Genomic DNA, 21,807 nt, shown 5'->3' with positions numbered 1-21,807 from the left:
GAAGTAAGGCAAACACTGTAAGGGAGAAAAGTCTCCACTTCTGGAGTTCCACTTAAGAGCTAAATCTTTATTTATTATCTTCTCTTGTACTTTCAAGAACTTGGTGAAAATTCTTTTAATTATTTTGAACTCTGGCCTCATATCTATGCTAGTTAATATCTGGGAAAGACGCTGCTTCTATGTCACTTATCTTTCAAGATGCTGAACAGGTACATAAGATAACAGTAAACTTATATCCATTAATAGTTTGAATAAAGGTAAATACAACAACTTCATAAAACATATAGCTGAAAACCACAAGATGAGTAGGCTCTGTTACAAACTGTGAAAAATGACAAAATGAAGACACTAAATCTTTATCATTTCACCAGCAGTATGTCTCATTTATAAGTAAATAAAGGGTTAATATTGAAATGCAGTTAATTCAGCTAATTTAGAAACACAAAGATTTTTAAGAAAGATGTTAAAAAGAAAAAAGATTTGCCAATTTTCTACTTAAGTTAAAAGAAATTTCTTCTTTTCTAAAAGAAGTTTGTTACATATTTTTATGACCCTCTATAACAAAACCAAGGGAAGCTTAAATTATTTCTTTCTGTTATTTTTTCCCTGCTCCCTCCCATACTCTTCTGTTGTGATGCTTTCTTCACAGGATATTTACTGGATGAATCTCAACTGACAAGAATGGCAGCTTTGTCATCAGGACTTCAGCAGGAGCAAATGCTCTTAAGCACCCATGCCAAACAATCATTTCAAGGAGTAACACAGTCCACTTTGGAATCCAGCAAAATTGTGGTGAAGTGAAATACATTTTTGATGCCAAAAGTGTATTACTCTACTCATCTTTTTGCATATACAATTAGGGAAAAATAAGGCTTAGTGCTGGCCGCTAAAGAAGTGCAACATGTTAAACTGTAATGTGTGCATGCTTGTATGTTTGTGTAGCACTTTCATTAGCGTTCTCTATCACAGGTTCAGTAAAAGCTTCTTTTTGCACCATTGATTGTACTGCCCTTTTTTCCCCTTCTTTTTAAACACTTTCTCGAGATAATGATCTAATGCATATATGGTTTCCCCAGGTTCACAGCAATGGACATTGTAATTGCAGCTACAATGAAAACTGTATAATTGGTCATTCAATTTCAGCTATACAAATTACAAATACAGAAACACCTTTCAGGAGATTTATGGCAAGCAACAGCACTGAGAAATAAGAAAATCTTCTCTTGTGTAAAGAAGAGAAAGATTTTTGAAAGACTGGCATGTGAAATGCATTACTATATGCAGATATGCATGCTGTGCGATGAAACCAACCATACACATGGTAACACTGTATCGAGCAAATAATCTAATTGCAGCCAATTGCTCTTTTACAGAAAAATGTATAAAGAGTCACTGGATCAAGGACTATAATCCAGTATACTTTCCTCACAGGGCTGAGCCCAAACAACTATGCTTCAGAGTTATGCTCGAGATTTCTTGCTCAATTCATCTTCAGTCATTCACTCACAGCATAGTGGGATGATAAAGCCTACCAAAACAGCCTAGAGATGGGGGATGAAGGTTCAAGCAACATGGGGAAAAGAACACAAGTCTCCTGCTTCCTAGATGAGTTTTCTAACCTGAGAAGTATTGGAGAAACGGAGCAGCAGTGACACCTCAAACCAGTGGTTTTATACAGAGCCTGAAAAGTCCTGACAATACCTACTAGACTGAATTGTTCACACCTTGCAGATCTTAGAGATCTTAGTGTGGTTTCAGGGAGGTGTTATCTGCTCAGCACTGCCAAGATAGATGGCTTAGTGTTGCCAAGACAGGGATCAGAAAAGGCAGAGCATTAGGTGCTTGAGGAGCAATTTTTGGCCAAGGCTTGTGGAACGTCTTCAAAGGGGGTTATGAGGACCTTTCAGACTGGCCTGATTAATGTAGAAGCTCAGTGTGCAACTGCTGAATTCCTGGGCCCCAGAAACGTTAACTGCTATTGTTCCAATTTCTCTTGCTGTTTTCATTGCACTGGAGCCAGAGATACTATTTCTAGAGTATCATGTGGTATTTTTCCAGCATTTTACTGCTAAAAGGAGGCTGAGAAGACTTCCTTAAGACAGCAAATAAAGAGAAACTGTAACACAACTATTAGGTTTTGGTCTGATGTTTATAGTGTCATCGTGTTTTGTCAATGAAGCCATAACGATGGCTTATTAAGTAGAACTGTTTACCTGACACTAAAGACATGACAACATTTAGTAAATTGGAACAGAATTCCATTTGCTGCAGAATCCTGCTCCCTTTTAAACCTTTAGGTAATGGCTTTACTTCAAGTATCTGTGAAAATTTTGATATTTATTAGTTGATAAAAATGAAAAAAAGGGTAATCTAAAATCCTTCATAGAAGATGAACATCTTATATGTGAAGACAATCAATTTGATGTTCTGCTCAGCTCTGATCTTCCCTTATTTGGGCACAAAAGCTGAGAGCAAAAAATTTTTTCCATAACTGTTTCCTAGCCATTGTTTTTGTAACAAGATACGAGTAAACTGCTTAAATGATTCTGATGAGATGGTTGTAAAAAATAATTCAAATCCTTATGAACAAGAATTGCAAGGAAAAAATTTGTCTGTAAAAATGACCAAATTGACTGGAGATGTAGACAAATATATATGAAGATCAAAAAGTTTCCAATCAGACTTTAAAGACAAAGTTTCAAAGATTAGTAACTACGATAAAGAATATTAATGTGTATCAAACTGACTACCTAACAATCAGCTACTGAAATATATTGGTTTAAATGTTATCTGAGTAAATGCTATTGTATTATAGAACTTTAAAATGGAAATGGCCTTTCTAGATTAAGATTAAGCATAAGGGAATTGTGTTTGGATTAACCGCAGAAAAATTTCCCAACAAAATTCAGATGCTATTTTCAACCGTAGTGACATAACTCTATATTATTTGCACTCAGTTACTGACCAGTCACTCTCAAGACTACCAGCTGCATATTTTGGCTATTTTTCTTATTTCTGAACGACATTTCGGAAAACCTGCTATTGCAGAACGTTCAGCCCTACAATTAAGAAGCATATGCATGGCACGAACTGACTTTGGGCAGTGGAAGAACAAGAGATCGAAAGAAAGCGCTATGAGGAATAATGCTGATTCATTAACTGGTGTTCCTCCCTCCCAATCACTGTGGAAGCGTTACAGCCGTATGATCCTCTATGGAACTGCTACTTTTTGGATAAAGGTAGATGTTACAGCTCTTGGTACCTGATCCTGATGCACCTTCCCTGCAGTGCAGGAGCTGGCTGCTCTGCCATGGCCTATTCTGGCTATAGTGTCTAAACTTGTCCTTGCAGTTATTCCTGCCACTGCTTTCCAAACTTCCCATGCCATTCTGACATGGCGACATGCAGGTTAGCCAGGCAGTAACACAGGAGCTACCACACCACAGGTGATCAGTACACTGCGCTCTACTTCCTCCAATCGTAATCAGAAACAGCTACTTTAGAGAAACTCAGTGCCAAACAGTTAGAGGAAAACTGCCAACACAGAACATTTTAATGGAAAGCCACCATACATGACTATGTAAATGCACTGAGGAATAAATACAATGAAGCCTGAATTTGTATGGCCAAATTTTGATCTGGTATAAACAAGCAACGGAGTCAGACTCCAAGATCTGCAAAACAGCTTAGCAATATAATCTCTTAACACAATTAAACTCTATTACATGATCGTATGTTAACTAGTAAAAGTTATGTATAGCACAGATCTTATTTTAACTGAACACTTTTATGTTTTTAAATAAAACTTCATAATTAATTGACTAGAAATGATATATACAGTTACCACAAATGGACTAGATGTCCCAACAAACTACACTCCTGCAACTATTAATGAAAATCATGTTTTTCTTTCTTGCGGTACACAGCTCATACACCTGTTTCCATACCTTGGTAGGTTCATTACCGACACACTATGTAGTTGAAAGAGCTTCTGGATAGCAGTACATATTGCAACTAAAAAAAATTAAAAGCATTTAGGTCTGGACTGTTCAGGGAATAGGTAACAGGACACACAGTATCTCACTTTCAGGTCACTGATTTAAGTCAGGAATCAGTGAAAGCTGTTAAAATGAGCTAAATCTTGTTTAGTGACCTGTAAGAAACACATTGCCAGCCTCAATTTAGTTCTAAGACAGTGAACAAAACCCACAGTCACAATTGGCTTTAACTGACATAGCTCTTGGCATATAAACTGGCATACAGTTTCTACAGAAAAGCCAGGCAGTGAACAGGCCATGCAGACCAAATTACAGTTTTGTAACCGGTAGCCAACCAGGTACGTGCATAGCTGTGCTGCTGTTTGGATTTGCATGACTTGCAAATATTCTATGGAGAAAATGGCCACCTTTGGATAGACTGATGTAATTCAAACTAAAAATACCCAGCTTTGCAGCATTTCCCTTCCGAAGAAGGTGGCAGAATCCTGGGACTGGGGCATGTTCCTCTGCCCCAGGAAGGCAAGGTGCTGTGTGTCAGTGCCCACTTCAGAGACACCATGGTGGGAGCTGACAACATGGAGACATTCAAGCGTCTTTGTAGAAAAGATGGAAAAAAAGCCCAGAATAGGTCTGCAATTAACAGATTTGGGACTAAGGAAAACACTGACTTCAGCACCTTGCCGCAGTGGTACAGAATGGCAGTGCCTGCTGTGACTCTGGCTATGGCTCGGAAGGGTAAGTGGACTTGTAACACATAACTCAAGCTATATATATGAGAAAAGTGAGTTTTCTATTATTTCTATTTCTATTATTTTTCTGAGCAAACTTACAAAACCCAGCAAGAGCACCACTGACTTAAACCCTCTGCTACTGAAGTGAACAGAAAGACTCTGAATGTGACGCACTGGATCCGGCCATGAAGGAAGAAAAACACAAACTCAGAAAGATAATTTGTAACTGATTTAGCATGAAGCATTACACTCTACAAGACTTCTCATCCCAGTATTCTTACACTTCACTAAAGGCAACAGAAGTCAGTGGTTATTAACTGAAACACAGAGCAAGACACAACTAATTGATAATTAAGTATAATTTAAATTCGTTTTGATAATATGAAATACTACTGCCCTTTCTGAAAGGGCTCTTTGTGTCAAGATTAATATAATAAACTGAAAACGAAAACTGAAATATTTTTTCTGTCATTACTTCCTTCCTTGGTTTGCACTCACTATAACTGACAAAAAAACCTCTCCCAATTCTTTCAGAAATATACTCTTTCACAAGATACTTCTACATACTCATTCTTTCCTCTGCATTTGCTTGGAAATTTTCATCAAAATATCTTTGAACACTTCACAAACTTGATGAATTATGCCTTGAACATCTCTGTGAGCTAATTAAATTGTGCTATTCACATTTTACAAATGAGAAACAGAGGTACAGGGTGTCCAAGTGAATTTACTAAGGGAGTGTGGATAAATTATGATAGGCAGCATAGATCCTGCTCAGATTTTGTAACCACAGAGTTCCATTTCCTCTCTAACCAGAACCTGGGAAGGAAGGCAGAGTGTCTCATTCTGAAGTGTGCAGAGAAGATGGATTTACAGCTCTTTTCTGTCTCCTTGCCTGCATCTGAATTTGGCTGATCAATCCCTGACTTAATGCAATGTGCTTTAAAAACTGATGTGACACTGTTCTTTATTTTCAAGGAGGAGCTCTCAAAGTGATAGTCTGTTTGCTCAGAGAGCTCTGCTTTGCTTCACATTTCACAGCAGGAAGAACAAGTGAGCTCAGGGCTACCTGCTTAGCATTGGAAAAGGCACAGCTGTGCATAGCTTCTGGGGAGGGGTGAACACCTTACAGGAACTTCAAGGACTTAAAATACTTAGATACACAGTATCTAAGAGATGCAACATATAATATCACTAGGGGTGTGTTAATCTGCCACAAACAATGATATTTTCTACTACAAAAGATTGTATTTGCTATCTTTCCCCCACTGTGTTATACTGATGCCCTAAACACTGCTTCCTCACAATCAAGTGGTAAAGCACTTCCAGAAAAGTGGAAGTGTATATCACCAACAAGACAATTTAAGATGCAAGATACACAGCCTGATTAAGCATAAAGTTGCTCTATCCTGCTTGCAACTAAGGCAAAAATACCAGTACAGCAAATAGTTTAATAAGATCAACTTCAGTGTATATATAGCTTTTATGCCTTTCAATATCACATCAGATTGAAACTTGCGTACCATGAAAGCTAAACAGATCAATAATATTCAAAGAACATAGAGACAAAGTTCTGCCTTTTGACATACATGGTTACTATCGTTTATAAAAGGAAATAAGTACTTGCTTCCAAGAACCACAATAATCTGAATAATGTTCTTTTACTGTTAGTGAAATTCTTGTTTTGTACATGAATTGACCATGGAAAGCCTAAGCAAATGCAAACTATGAATGCAGCAGAAGAATGGTCCATCCTATCTGATACAAGGTCAGAAGCAGAGTTTTAACCATTGCCATATAAGAATACATGTTTCAAATAGTTCATACGGAAGTTGCAACATTTATTTAAAGGAATCAATATAATCAGAAAGTAATCAAAAAAACAAGGAAAAGTAACAGTGATGCAGGAATCGACTTTACATTGTTAGGCTTTCAGAAATCTCTAATATGTGCAAAAACTACAAAACATAGAAAGAAGATTCTTGGGAAACCATTGCTTCTTGAAAACGTTATAATTAAATGCTGTGCTATAATGCTTAAGCTGTGGAGGAAAAAGAGAATAAAGGTAATGTGGGCAGTCTTAATTGTGGTGTGTCTTAACTGCTGAATACTCAGCTTTGCATTATTAATGTAATTTTTTATGCTAACTTTCTTTCACTTACTTATTGTTATTTTTTTAAATGTATCTTTCCATCAAGGAAACCTTAAGACTTGATCTCTGCTCTGTGGGTGTCACCAGAGTGCAAAGTGTAAAATGTTACCAAATAGGCATGATAGCATTTTATAAGCAATTACCAGAATAGAGTATAAAACAGGAAGAATCAGGCAGCAAGATAAATGTGAGGTTGTGCTTTAATAATTACCTGCGTTGTATCTGGATCAGTCTGTATAGCAGAAGCAAGAACACAGAGGTGTTCTCTAATGGTTACCTAACAAATTGCACTTACAGCTTATTAAAAGATAAGGTGGGAGCAAGCAGTTTTAATGGCTTTATCCTATTCTCTTGAGGATGCTGGGACCTGTATGAAATGTTTAGTTTTGAAGGAATGGACTTGCCCATAAGGGGAAAATTTACCAGTGTACCTAGGTGGGGGTGGGGGAGACACTAATGAATTTTCATATGTGAAAAAGTCCTGAAATAAAAGACTGAGTCTTCAACCTAATAATAAAGGCTCTTGAAAGGGGCTGGGAGAATAACAGTTGTTTCTATTATGTTGCTGTATGAGGAAAGCTTTTACAAAGTGGCTTGGTGTGAAGCTTAAGATTGGCCAAAATTAAAAATAGCATGTAGGTTCCTTGCTCATTTACAATTTCTTTTTCTCTAACATTTTATCACAGTTGTTAATAAAAATCTTTTGTTTCAAGAAAGCTGTCACTGGTCACTGTTTCAGAAAGGGAAGAAGTAGAGGTGTCCAAAATGTAAGTGGATTTACAGAGTGACTGGGGCACAGAATTCATGAGGAGGTGCAGCTAGGTCCCATTCCAACCACGTGAGAATTAGGCAGCTCCACTCTGACAGAGGTAAGGGGGAAAAAAACTCAAGAAACAGGATAGGGAAATTCAAAGCCTAGCTGCTAGACTAAATAACTGGGTTGTGGGAATGGGCTGGAGGAAAAGGGTGAACCTTCTCTCTAACCAGCGGACACAGAGCTGAAATAAACAATGCAGGTGACTTTCTGTGAGCAGAGAATCACAATTTCAATTGATTTCTTTTTTCAGCTATAAAATGATTTTGAACAAAAGACAACTCTTAATTTTTGTAAAAATGTGAGCTACAATGAAATGTGTAAAACTATTATATCATATTGCTGGTGTAGAACAGTAATCAAGCATACAAAGAAGGAAGAGGCATAATACTCTTCCAAGTTGAGGTACCGAATAAACTATAGAGGACCTTTTGATCACCCATGGTTGCTCATTTGGTCATAAGGAAATATTCTTATTCTTTTATTTGAGGTCTTGTATCCATAAGTGAATCTCATACACTTTGCCAGTCTTGGCAGATTTTGGACTAACTCAGAAAAAGCACTGTAGAAAGAAGGTGCTTCTTTGAAATTATATTAGTCTTCTGAGAGTTAGCATAGCTCTCTAGTTCATTGCATCAAAAAAAGATAGGATTTGGTGATATTTCTGTGAAATAGATATGATAAGAAGCCATCCTCAGGTAGTTTGTTCTTGCTAAGAAGATCTTTTCTGCTACCTGCACACATGAAATCTATTTTAAGTTCCCAATGAAGGCAGATGTCCAACTGTGGCAGCAAGAACGATCTACTGCCTTTTCTGATAGAACACTGGGCTGGTTTCTCTCAAAAATATGCTTTCTTGAGCAACTGCTAATGAATGTGAGAGTACATTACAGTAAGGTCCTTTAGTTATTTTTATACAGAATGTCAATATTTTTGTTTTTGGAAAAAAAAAGTCTGCAGCTACTTTGTGGAGAAGCGTTGCCTACAACAGACTATAAGATTGAGCTGTTATCAGAAGTTCAAATTACAAATGAGTATCACTCCTCAGACTTTTGCTTCACTGTATGTATTGTTTTATAGCCTTCATTCAGTAATTCCCTCCCCTGAACTTCACTCTTGCTCCAAAATACGTTTTGAGTTCTTCTCATACAAATTCACAGGCTGATGAGAGTCTGCGTTCTGAACATGGCATTCAGGTAGCTGAAATATCCCTGGGGATCCTTGGAATGAAACTAATTCATGGGCTGGCACGCAGCTCTAACAGGCAAAGCTCTGCTCTGCTCCTACAGGTGTGATAAACAGTCCCTTGGGTTGAAGGGAACACTACATCCATACTTGCATACTTCCCACTCAACTCATGGGCTTGAGGAAGGGAAAGAGCCCTGTGATGTATAAATAACCCCTAATTATTAAACAATGTAGGGTTCATTCAAGCCATCATTTACTATCTAATAACCCAGCATGGTAGTATTAGCAAATGTGAGTCTTGCTCACAATTAGGGAATTTTCACGAAAAGTTTATACACAAATGATTTACAATCAGCAACTGCCTGGGTAAGAGCTAATAACAGTCTTCCACAACAAGATTAATAATCAGTGGCTAAAAGGGGACTAAATAAGGCCAGAACTCTAAATATTAAATACAAATGGCAATACAGTGCTATTGTTATGAAAGACAAATTTAAAACTAAATAATGAAGCCATGTGTTCACTGATGTACTCCACTATTTTCAGTAACATCTGGCATCACCAATACCCCCACAATCAGAAATAAAGAAGCTTTAACTTGTTAAGATTACCATAGGCTTGTAATACAGTGTAAAGACTCAATAGTACTTGTTGTAATTATGGTTCAGTATGCAAAAGCAAAGAAAATGGTTTAGGGGATGATTAAATGATACAGTGAGCATGTCCCCCAGTGCAAGGCAGTGCAGTACCAGAAACCCCTTAGGTAGCACCAAGTAAGATGATACATTAATATAGCACAACACAGTGCCATGAAGAAAGACAAACTCAGGTTCTCAATAGTTCCGTTCACTTCATCTGTCTTAATTAGCGTGACTCCAACAAAGCAGTGCCATTTTGGTATGGCTAAACTGCTTCTTGCCAAGCTTGAGGATCTCTGTGTTACATGCACTCGACTAGATTCTCCTACTCACAAAACTCAGGTCTCCAGAATGCACAAATTGTAGCTGCTATTATTATCATCATTGCCTGTTATGCTGACTAAATCACATTCCTAACTCTCCTCTTTTTCCAGTCACGTCACATTCAATTCTACAAGTTATCTGCCGAAGAAGGGATTGTTATTTTCCCCAATTCTAATCTGCTTACCTCTGCTCTTACTCTCTCTCTGAAGCCCCCATGAAAGCTAAATTTGACTCTTCATTCATCGTGGTCTCTGGAAAAACGATGATGGAACACACTGGCTGGAATGTGTTCATTCACTAAAATTGAAAAGTTTCATAGTTTGATACTGATGAAATCCTGAATTTTAGTGGATGTTGCCCTGCTTTCCCTCGCATACAAGTCCCACACAAATCTGCTCTTTAGTTTTCCTCTAAGCCAAGGCTATATTCTTTCTTATGGAGAACTTTGTAAATTGTAAAGTGGAGTGAAAATAGACTTGAAACAGAATAACCTTTCTCTGGGCAGCATCAGCCTTTGTGCTTTTTTCTATGCCAGCTTTGTGCTTGGAATCCACTCCTGGACCTGCCTCTCCTCTTTCAAACCAATTTATCAATTTCTGTCATGAAAGAGGAATCCATCAGAGAAATAGAAGGATTGTATTTGCCTATGCACTGAAAATGAAAGGAAACTAAAAAAGCAAACCTATGTTAGGTGCATAAAATGGTGTGATGATTTTCTTTTTCTTTTCCTATTTCTGTAAGGCCTGACACTTCAGAATCTTTGCTCTGCAGGGCAGAGACTGTCTACTGCTGTAACACAACAGTGAATTGGTTTCTGGCCTGATCCTAATCTTGACTTCTGGCAACAACCAACAGAGGTATTAGATTAACATAATAATAGCAATTTGAAAGTTCTCTTTCTAACAGACTGGATAGCTTTGGACATTTGATCTTACCTATTCAAAAGTTAGAGATACAAAAGATGTGAAGTGATTTCTGAGGACACAAAGGAAAAAAGATATTTTTTAAATTGTGTGGCTAATTTCACCTCATTACTCTCTCACCATCTTTGAACCTTCACAGCTTTGTGCACTGAAAGGAACAAATTTGTTATCATATGAGGTCAAAAACAAATCAGTGGCATTGCTGGTGAAATTCTGGCCCCATTCCCAATGACTTGTACCATAGATACAGAATACTTTGAGGAGCAGACAGTGTAAAAGTAATGTCAACATTTTATAAGCTCAAATACACTTGCATAAACTAAATGTCAAACAACAATATATATTCAGTCCTGCAAATCACTGTTGCTTCATGAATAACCTGCAGAGAGGGGGAAAAAACAGCCAAATCTAATGAAGTCAGTGCTCAGAGAGAAAAACATGACACCTTCTGCATGAAAAAAATCTACACATGAAAATAATTCCAAGCTCCTCAGACCAGAAAGAGAATTAGAACTGGTGTGGAATTAATTTGTTAAAGTTTGCATAAAACTTTTAATACTCTTCAAAGGCTATACATTGTTATTAACTTAAAAGGGAGGAAAATCTAGAAGGAAGCAATGAATTAAATACCAAATTGTAGAGCAGTCCTTTTTGCAAGACATATCAACTTGGCACAGGGTAGCCCTGATCTCGGCAGCTGTGAAGACTGGATCTGTGCTTTGGGATGCCCCTTACTCCCTCACCCGTAAAGTGAGCTAGTTGCCCCAGCAGGAGCCATCTACTCTGTCACATGCAAGGACCCTCCCTTGCAGCCACATGCAGCCACATGCAGCCACTGTACTTCTCTACTCTAGCAAAAGACCGCTGCTATGGAGGCCACTCTTCCCTCTCCCTTCTCCATCTCACAGCAGCAGCCTCCTAGCTCACCCTCCCCTGTCTGTCAAAAGAGGGCTAGACTATTTCTGTGCAAGAGCGCAAAAAGGGGGAAGAAAGGCAGAGGGGTGCAACACCTGCTGCCGCCCAGCTCCCCGAGCCCACTGGCTCCTATTGCATGGGGGCAGACAGCACTGCTGAGAAGCAGCACTCCTCTCCCCAGCAGCAGCTGCTGCTCCAGGCAGCCCCTGAGCTGCTGTAAGAGGATTCGGCTGTTCAAGGGCCCCGGCCTGAACAGTCATTCTCACTGCTGTCAGGGAAAAAGAAGGAAAGCGGAGCATGAACTAGGTGTCTTGTATTGGGCTTCTCTCAGCGAATGGAGTTAGGACATACTCACTCCCTGAATTTACTTTGATGGGAGTAGTGGCTGGATATATTTGGGAACGCAAAGGGGAAAGAGCCAGGAACAAGATCTAGGTCAAGCTAATTTCACTGTTTATCATGTCAATGATCCTTTTGCAAATGATGTGGGTCTACTTCATCAGTTCTTGATCAGACAGAAAAAGGAATCAACTTTATAACACAAAAGGTAAGACAATGCTGCTGCTTGAGGAGATTAATATTAAATTGGATCAGGCAAAGGTTGCAATAACAGCCCTGGACTCTACATAGGAACAGATGGTACCCTATGTTAATAACCTGGAAGGCAAGATTGGCATAGCAGAATGCAATGCATTTTAATGATGAACTCCATTAAAAATGGGAGGATTGAGCATGACGCTATTTAAGGTCTTGCTCCTATTCCCACCGAATTCAAAGGGAAAACCCTTATTGCCGTTAATGACTGCAGCATCAAACTCATAGTCATTGTAGTATATCCAGAAAAAGAATCTAATGATTTTAGGGAGAGTAAAGTTGGAGAGAGAAACAGTATGTGGCTCTGTATTTTGTTACTAGATTTACTGGGTTTGCCTGTTAAAGAATGAATAAGCTGAAACTGTAGAAGAAGAATTTATGTATAGTTATCATAGTTTACAATTAATTTTGACTTTCTTTACTTATTCTTTATACATAGGAACTGTTTCACAACTGATTCCTGGAGTGACCTGGGATTTTTAAGGACAAAAAAATGACATTTGCACTCCTTGGAAAGACAGTATCCACAGCAACACAGATAGGAGAACAACATGCACAGGGGCTGGTTTGGAATTGACTTAGAAAATCCAGTGCCTCCTACCAATCCTCTATAACTTTTCCTTCAGCATCACGGTACTTCACTAATATTTGTTTTCAAATCCTGATCCAGCCACACCTTCTACACTTCATAAACTGTATAACTGACTCTTGCTGAAGAGTTTCCTGTTCTGTTCTTAACAACCAGTATAAAAAACACTACTTGAAGCCTTCTGAAAGACCAATAAGCTCTACTTAGCAAATGGAGTAGTTTGTGGCAAATTACCTAGTTGCAATATACAGCATTTATAGGTCAATAATTAAAACACTATAATGTACTAGGATGCTGAGGGTTGTCTGTGTACAGACAGATGTACTATACCTCCAAAGTGATGAAAGCATGACAATATAACGCTTTTGGAAATGTATATTAATCTGTGCGCTAGTTATCTGTAAGTGCAATCACAACATTCAGTTGCTGAACACCTATCTTGATACCTGTTCCTGTTTTACAGCCTCTCCAGACACCTGACTCTTCTCACTGATATTTCCAGGAACACCTTCTAACCAAAAATAGTGGCTTTCACTTTCTCTTCATGCGTTTCAGCTCTTGGCAGCTTTTAACTTTATTGATCTCTCTTGAAGGATGATCTTCTCCCTGTCATTGGCTTTCCTGAACCTGTCCTTCTGATTCTCTCTGACTGGACTATACAACATACCCTTGAAACATCATACTACACCTTAGGCTGGTTTTCTTATATCTGCTTTTTTAATTCTGTATATTATAATTGCTGTTCTTGGAATTCTTTCCTCCCTTCCTTCCTATCTTCAAATTCTTTTGCTGCCTCATATGTGCAAGTTCCACATTCCAATAATATAAGTAACAAAATAAAATAGCACAACAGCAGAGGAAAAAAAACAATTCTTCCATTAATAACTGTTCTAGTTACTTGCCTTTCTTTTCTTTTTTATCATCATAAAAATCTATGATTATACTATCAAAATACCACCACACTGCAATTATCATATTAGACTTTCTGGACCAAATAATACAGAAATTAATCTTCAAATATTGTTTTTATCCTTTATGCCTATTGAGTGCATTGTTGTCTAAAATCAACCTCATACTTATTTTCACCACTAGCAGACATGCTCTGAAGTTAGTAGCAGGCTTGGCTGAAGACAATGCGAGTCTTGCTTACTTAAAAATCAGAAAATCTGGCTTGTTCTGATTAGTTGTTTCTGCTATTGTGTGAGTAAAAAATTTTGGAGGGAACTATAAACCCCTTTTCTGTTCTTAATAACAATTTTTAAACGAAGGATAAGAGAAATTGTATGTTTTTTTGTGAAAACACTACTCTACATTATAATTCCTCTCACACCACCCTGAGGTTGGCCGTGAGTTTTCCAGTATAAACTGGACTGATTCCTTAACAACTGTTTCCTGAGATACTATCATTTCCCTTCCCTTCCTTCCCCCGGCCCCCTTTCTGGAGAAAAACGTCTCTAAGGACTGCGTACATACAACAGAATACATTTCACTACTTATCTTAAAATGTAAAAAAAATTTTTCCAATCAAATTCAAGTTTGGTGCATGTAGCTTCCATTTTTTTTAGCTATATTCTTGGGGTCAGAGGGAAACTAAGATACTCTTTCATTTCTCTGACATTGTTTAATAGATAAATAAAATTAGTGAAGTTCAGCTAATGCCTTAAAAACTTTTTGCTCTGCAGAAATAAATACTAGTTATGGAGAGTTTGAGGAATTTATGGTTCAAGAGACATGTTTTCAAAACTATCTGATAATCAGCTGGCAAAATGGGCTGGCAGTATTTCAATCATTTACCAGAAATTTTTCCTTAATTTCTTTTCTTCAGTATTTTTTTAAGTTGGGGGTGGGTATATTTACTTGGCTCTCTGCAACAACCATTTATAATGAATGGATTTAAAAGCATTAGTTGGAGATCACCTGCTGTACAGAAAAAAAAGCATTTATTTTTTCCCCTGTGGTTAACCACAGTACTACCTAAACAATAAAGGGAGAACTGCATTTGATTCTGTTGGAGATCAAATGAATACAAACTGTCTTTAGAGAACAAAAGAAGGTTTAATTATCTATTTATGCGGTCTTCTTCATTCTGTAAATGCTTCTTATGGGCACATTCACAACTTTCAGCTAATGAAACCTGGGATACCTATAATGCTCTCTAGCAAGGATATCTGTATTTCTTTTGACATTAATGATTTTTAGGTAATAAGTAGTAGCATTTGCAGTTACAATTCTTCGTCTCTTTCTTCCACAGATAACTCCATACAGTCCCAATAAAATGATTTTCTTCCTTTACACAACCCTTCTTTTTTTTTACTAAACCAAAAAACACCTAGACAAGTATATTAGAAAACTCTTAACACATGCAGAAATCTGATGCCAGCTGTGATTTGCACTGGAAATCAGTCTTGGTGAGTTCTCTAATATAATTAATAGTTAATATTAATTACCTTCCAGAGCATACTTCATATCCTGGGCAAACAGAGTCCACATGATTTCAGCACTGATTTTTCCCATGTTCAGCTCTTGAGGGAACCTGCAATCAATCACATTACATCAGTGCACCTGCTGCTATAAATTATGTTTACAGCTGTACAGCAGAAAGGCAAATATTTCCACAAAATAGTTATTTTCCAAAAAATATTACCTTTAGTATGCACTGTACTGTATTTTCTGTTTTGTAAAATTTTATGAACTGACCAACCATCAAATAAAAACTTCCTTTAGCCTAATGTTAGGGACCCAGCTAAGTAGTAAGACATGTATTGCATCATTTCCAGCACATGACATATTTAAAAACTAGAATCAGATCTATCTTGCAGATAACTCCACAGATAAATTAGATGACTTATGAAAAACCTGGAACAATTGGCTCAGATCTTTAGCAGCTGCAGGATTGCCTTAACTTCCTTGACTTTATGCTATGGAGCTATACTAGTTTATACTAGTTGAAAACCTAGTTCACTCTCTGGAGGCTTTCACTGCTCAACAGAGCCCTTTGAAGTAAGGGATGAATCAGTAAACAATATACAATGTATGAAAAATGCATACTCTTAATTAAAACTTCTAGTTTTGGTCTTGCAACATCTTTGAAAACCAGTCTTTCTAAACATTGGTGCTGTCAGCAAGTGAGTTTTTGTTCACATCTGCTTCACAGATGCACAGCTGCTTCTTATTCTATGCAAAGCTTTGATCTCTCTGTTACCATCATCAGTGTTAGCCATTAGCAAAAGCTGACACTGTAGTGACAGATACTGTATGTTTCGCATCAGATTTAAAAGAAGAGCTATTTGCCTGTCCTTTTTTTAAAAAAGTGTGTCCTTATTCCAGGTGTGGGACTGACACTAATATGAGCAGTTTTCAGGGCACAGAAGAAGAGGGAAGCAGGTGACCCAGCTCAGGCGAAGGAAGTACAGGCATATCTCGGAGATACTGCAGGTTTGGTTCCAGACCACCGCAATAAAGCAGATATCGCAGTAAAGCGAGTCACACACATTCTTTGGTTTCCCAGTGCATATAAAAGTTATGTTTACGCTATACTGTCGTCTATTAGGCGTGCAATAGCATTATGTCTAAAAAAACAATGTGCATACCTTAATTAGAAAATACTTTATTGCTAAAAAGTGCTAACCATCACCCAAGCCTTCAGCGAGTCGTAATCTTTTTGCTGATGGAGGGGCTTGCCTCGATGTTGATGGCTGCTGACTGATCGGGGTGGTGGCTGCTGAAGGCCGGGGTGGCTGTGGCAATTTCTTCAAATAAGACAGCGATGCAATTTACTGCATCGATTGACTCTTCCTTTCATGAAGGATTTCTCTGTAGCGTGCGATGCTGTTTGATAGCATTTTACCCACAACAGAACTTCTTTCAAAACTGGAGTCAGTCCTCTCAAACCCTGCCGCTGCTTTGTCAACTAAGTTTCTGTACTATTCTCAATCCTTGGTTGTCATTTCAACAATGTTCACAGCCTCTTCACCAGGAGAAGATTCCATCTCAAGCAACCACTTTCTTTGCTCATCCAGAAGAAGCAACTCCTCATCCACTAAAGTTTTATCATGAGATTGCAGCAATTCAGTCACATCTTCAGGCTCCACTTCTAAGTCTAGTTCTCTTGCTGTCAGTTCTAGTTCTCTTGCTGTCAGCCTGTCTTTTGAAGCTTTGAAGCCAGGCATGGACTTCTCCTCTCTAGCTGTGAAAATCCTAGCTGGCATCTTCTTCCAATAGAAGGCTGTTTCATCTACATTGAAAATCTGTTGTTTAGTGTAGCCACCTTCCTCAATTCTCTTCGCTAGATCTTCTGGATAACTTGCTGCAGCTTCTACATCAGCACTTGCTGCTTCACTTTGCACTTCTATGTTATGGAGATGGCGTCTTTCCTTAAACCTCATGAACCAACCTCTGCTAGCTTCAACCTCTTCTTCTGCGGCATCCTCACCTCTCTCAGCCTTCACAGAATTGAAGAGAGTTAGGGCCTCGCTCGGGATGAGGCTTTGGCTTACGGGACTGTTGTGGCTGGTTTGATCGTCCATCCAGACCACTCAAACTTTCTCCATATCAGCTGCAATAAGGCTGTTTCGCTTTCTTATCGTTCGTGTGTTCGCTGGAGTAGCACTTTGAATTTCCTTCACGAGCTTTTCCTTTGCATTCACAGCTTGGCTACCTGCTTGGCGCAAGAGGCCTCGCTTTCGGCCTGCCTCGGCTTTCGCTGTGCCTTCCTCGCTACGCTTCCTCATTTCTAGCTTTTGATTTAAAGTGAGAGACGTGCAACTCTTCCTTTCCCTTGAACACTTAGAGGCCACTGTAGGGTTGTTAATTGGCCTAATTTCAATATTGTTGTGTCTCAGGAAACAGGGAGGCCCGAGGAGAGGGCGAGAGACGGGGGAACGGCTGCTCGGTGGAGCAGTCAGAACACCCACGACATTTATTGATTAAGTTTGCCGTCTTATACGGGTGCGGGTCGTGGCATCCCAAAACAATTACAAGAGTAACGTCAAAGATCACTGATCACAGATGACCATAACAGATATAATAATAATGAAAAAGTTTGAAATATTGCGAGAATTACCAAAATGTGACACAGACACAAAGTGAGCACGTGCTGTTGGAAAAATGGCGCCGATAGACTTGCTCGATGCAGGGTGCCACAAACCTTCAATTTGTAAAAAACAAAAAACAAAAACCAAAAAACGCAGTATCTGCGAAGCGCGATAAAGTGAAGCGCAAAAAAGCAAGGTATGCCTGTACAGCATAGAAGCTCAGACCAATAAAATGACTGTTTATATTATAATGGTGCAGTGAGAGCTATATGAATACACTAGCAATTCACCATAAACATATAAAATCATAAGAGACCAAATTCATGAAAAAAAATCAGAGTTGTGTGGCTTTTGGCTTGAGTCTATTGCGCAACTTTACACTAGCAGAGAATTTGATCCAGAGTATTTTCATCTCTTACTGAAGCTTTAATCAAATTTAGTAAATATGCTGTAATAATTCTTAAAAAAATATAAGAAGTTTTAAAGTTCTCCTTACCAAAGAAAGAATTATTCAATACTAGATTTTGTCTGTTTGTAATGTAAAGGCGGCCATAATGCAAGACTGAGTCTGATAAAAATGCATCTTTTTGATTAGAGGTATATACATATATACATATTTTAACTTTTGAAAACACATGCACACACAAATTTGATTTATACTTTCACTATGTTTCTTAAATTACTGCACTTCTACACAGTATCATTGATTCATCCCATCCAGTCTCAGTTAGGTACCTAAATTCGATGACAGCAGATAGAAACTTCTGCGTCCCTGAGAAATACAAACTTAATGCCTAATCCTCAACTGGGCATACCAGTCAAATTCTTCCATTCCATGCCTAGGGTATGGAAATTTGCAATTGTATCTTTACACGGATACATTTTTGTAAAGAGCCCTACAAGGTTGACTGCCAGTCCCATGTATTTGTTTCATCTTATCCAACGCAGTGACCTCATGGTGGGAAATTACTGTGACAAAAATGATTTTAGAACAGAAAGTGCAATGCATGTTAGTATAAATCATTTACCTTTCACATGTAATTAATTTGCTTCATGACAGCTATGATACCTGTAGGTGTATTCTTCAGAGACTGAAGTAATAGATTTTTAATTTGTCCAAATACACTAGTAATATAATGTAGACTGTTAACCTAATCAACATTTTCAGCCAGAAAAATTGACTTAACATGCTAATGAGTAACATGCCTATAGATTTCATTGTATCATGCTATTATGCATAAAACACACTTCCCCAAGCATGAACATGCTACGCTCAATACGTGATGCTTTCAAATGACATCGCATAGCTCAATGGGGTTCAGCTAAACTTTCCATTTGTTTCATGAACTCTTAATACAGTTTAATAATCTGACTTCTATAGAATCTAATCCTAATTAAGAAAGTAAAAATATCTGTTTATCATAATTACAGGACACCTGGCTTCAGCACTACCCCTTCTGTTCTCCACAAAGTAACACCGTGGCTCTTTCACTTTTCGTGATTATGAACAATATTAATATCAGAGCTGGTAGTAGATCAAAGCCCATAAGCAAACTAAACTTCTAGCTTTCAATACCACCTTCACAAGCTTGACAATTTATTACTGCAGCTCTGTCCAGCTTAGACAGACATGCTCAATGCAAATGGTGACAAACATTGTTTTGACACATTAGCAATAACAAATTCATATGTGATTCATGGCTTTCTTTTATTCTGTCATTCATATGAATTGTGTTGCTACAAGAAAATAAATGTGTTTATTCCACTACTCTGCTTCGCATTCTTTATCCTGTTCATTGATGTACAACAATTTCAAACAGTACAAATATCTTGTACTGCAAAACCCATTAGCCACAAGCTGCTTATTAACAAATTTTACTACTTATAAAAATAATTCACAAATAAACAGAATTTATCTATCAGGGTTAAAATTTCTTTTGTATACATACTAATTGTAACGGTCGAAAACTGAATTACATGGAGATATTAAAGCTATACTGTGCAGATAATCTGTTTTTATATTTTTCAAATACCATTAGTTTACAGAGGATTTGACAGTGATTATCAGAGTGTAATTGATACAGCAGTTCTGCATGAATTATACAGAATGCAAAATCTAACCTTTTTTTAATTTACAACCCATTTCTGTATTTGTTAACATTAAAAACCTGGGAATAGATTTTCCCCTTGGTTTAAATTTACATAAGTAATATTTATACATAATTGCAGTTAGCTATTCTTTTAATGAATAATGTACAAATTGTACAGGATTGACAGAACACATCATGCAGACAAAAGATTTGCTCTGAATATTAAAGGAAGGGAAATAAAGCTAAGAGCTGAATCAAAAAGTAGCACAGAATTGTGATGGGGTAAAATTGTGATGGGGAAACAAACTAGAAAGACTACAATATTATGGCTACTATTTCAACCATTACATTGTCAGGAGAGCAATGATGACTGCGATGCACTCTTTCTCTAGGCAGCCAGTAGAGGCTGCAAGGATAGTTGCTTGGACATTGTTTTGAGGCTAATGAAGCTATTTTTACAGAGTCATTGAACAATTTAGGCTGGAATAGACTTCTGAAGATCATCTAGCTCAAAGCAGAGAGAACTTCAAAGTCTTATCAGGCTGCTTACGGCCAGTTCAGCCTAGTTCTGAGCATCTCCAAACCTGAAGATGCCACAACCTGTCCGGGCAACATGTTCGAGTGTTTGACCACTCTCACTCTTGGAATGTGGAATTTCTCCCATATACCTGATCAGAATTTCCCTGCCTGCAAATTGCATTCATCCTTTTTCTGTGCATTTCTCAGAATGGTCTGGCTCTGTCTTTTCCATATAACAATTCATTAGGAATTTGAAAACCTCAGTTAGCACTGCCCTTAGTCCTCTTTTCCTCCAGCTGAACAAACCCTGCTACCTCAGCCTCTCCTCATACATCATGTGTCCCAGGCCCATAATCATCTTGGTGGTGGTCCTCCACTGTAGTATGCCAGTTTGACAATGTTTGTCTTGTACTGGGGAACCCAAATTGGAAACAACCCTCCCAGTGCAGTCTCACAGGTTCAGATCAGAAGGGAGCAATCACTTCCTTCAATCGGCAGGCTATGATCTTCCCAGTGCAGCTCAATATGTTATTATGCTAAATACAACTCACTGCACTAGTAGCTTAATTCATAAAGGCAGCATGATCTGGTCTCTTCTTAAGGTCCTTAACTGCCAAAACGGTAGCTGCGTTCTGCATGGTACATTGCTTTTGAGTAACCCTCCCTTGTTTTTTCCCCCTTGAAATTTATTTTAGTAACAAATGTTATGTTTTATATGAGCTCCTCCTCTATAAAAGCTTCAAAAGAGACAATTCAGAAACCCTGGAGTTAAAAAAAAAAACTTTGAGATTTCCATAGATAAAACAAAAAGTGAAAACCAAATGACCACCTAATTTCTCATTCAAAGCAAGCAGTCTGTATTTTAAATATAAACACAAAAGAATTCCATTCAAATAGGCATTTTAAAACATGACAAATTACCCATAAAAGTCTCAATTATCCATTTCATTTCCATTTGACAAGAGTTCTTATAGAAGTGTGGGGATACTAAAATAGATCTCAGGAAAATAAGTTAAAGCCTTGTAGCACTTCAAGTAGGCAAAAATTTTATGTGCTTCATTAGATGTTCAGCATCAGAATAGGAGGATTCTTCCACAAGTCTCTCAAATGTGCCAGAACTGAGATTTTTCATTCAGTTAAATCCCACAGTATCTATCAGCAAAGCTGATTCAGCTGCACTAATTGCAGCAGAGGTGGCTCCTTTCAGACAATGTTTTAGATACTTCTTACACCAAATCACAGACCTTGTGTTGATGAGCATGGAACAAAATTCCATTGACCTCCATGCTGCTTGCTCCA

At 37.9% G+C, this 21,807-nt stretch overlaps 1 protein-coding gene across 1 annotated transcript in view; it reads right to left on the bottom strand.

The window, feature by feature from the left end:
• UNC13C (unc-13 homolog C) overlaps positions 1-21,807 on the bottom strand; it is a 215,474-nt gene that overhangs the window by 68,687 nt on the left and 124,980 nt on the right. Inside the window, exon 18 of the mRNA XM_067305207.1 lies at positions 15,314-15,399. Coding sequence (XP_067161308.1) covers positions 15,314-15,399 — 86 coding nt within the window. The remainder of the gene's footprint in view (positions 1-15,313; positions 15,400-21,807) is intronic.

The sequence above is a fragment of the Apteryx mantelli genome, chromosome 15, assembly GCF_036417845.1.
Source record: "Apteryx mantelli isolate bAptMan1 chromosome 15, bAptMan1.hap1, whole genome shotgun sequence".
In the NCBI taxonomy this organism is placed as follows: domain Eukaryota; kingdom Metazoa; phylum Chordata; class Aves; order Apterygiformes; family Apterygidae; genus Apteryx; species Apteryx mantelli.
Note: the sequence above shows the minus strand (reverse complement) of the source record. Positions and strands in the feature narration are given on the sequence as shown.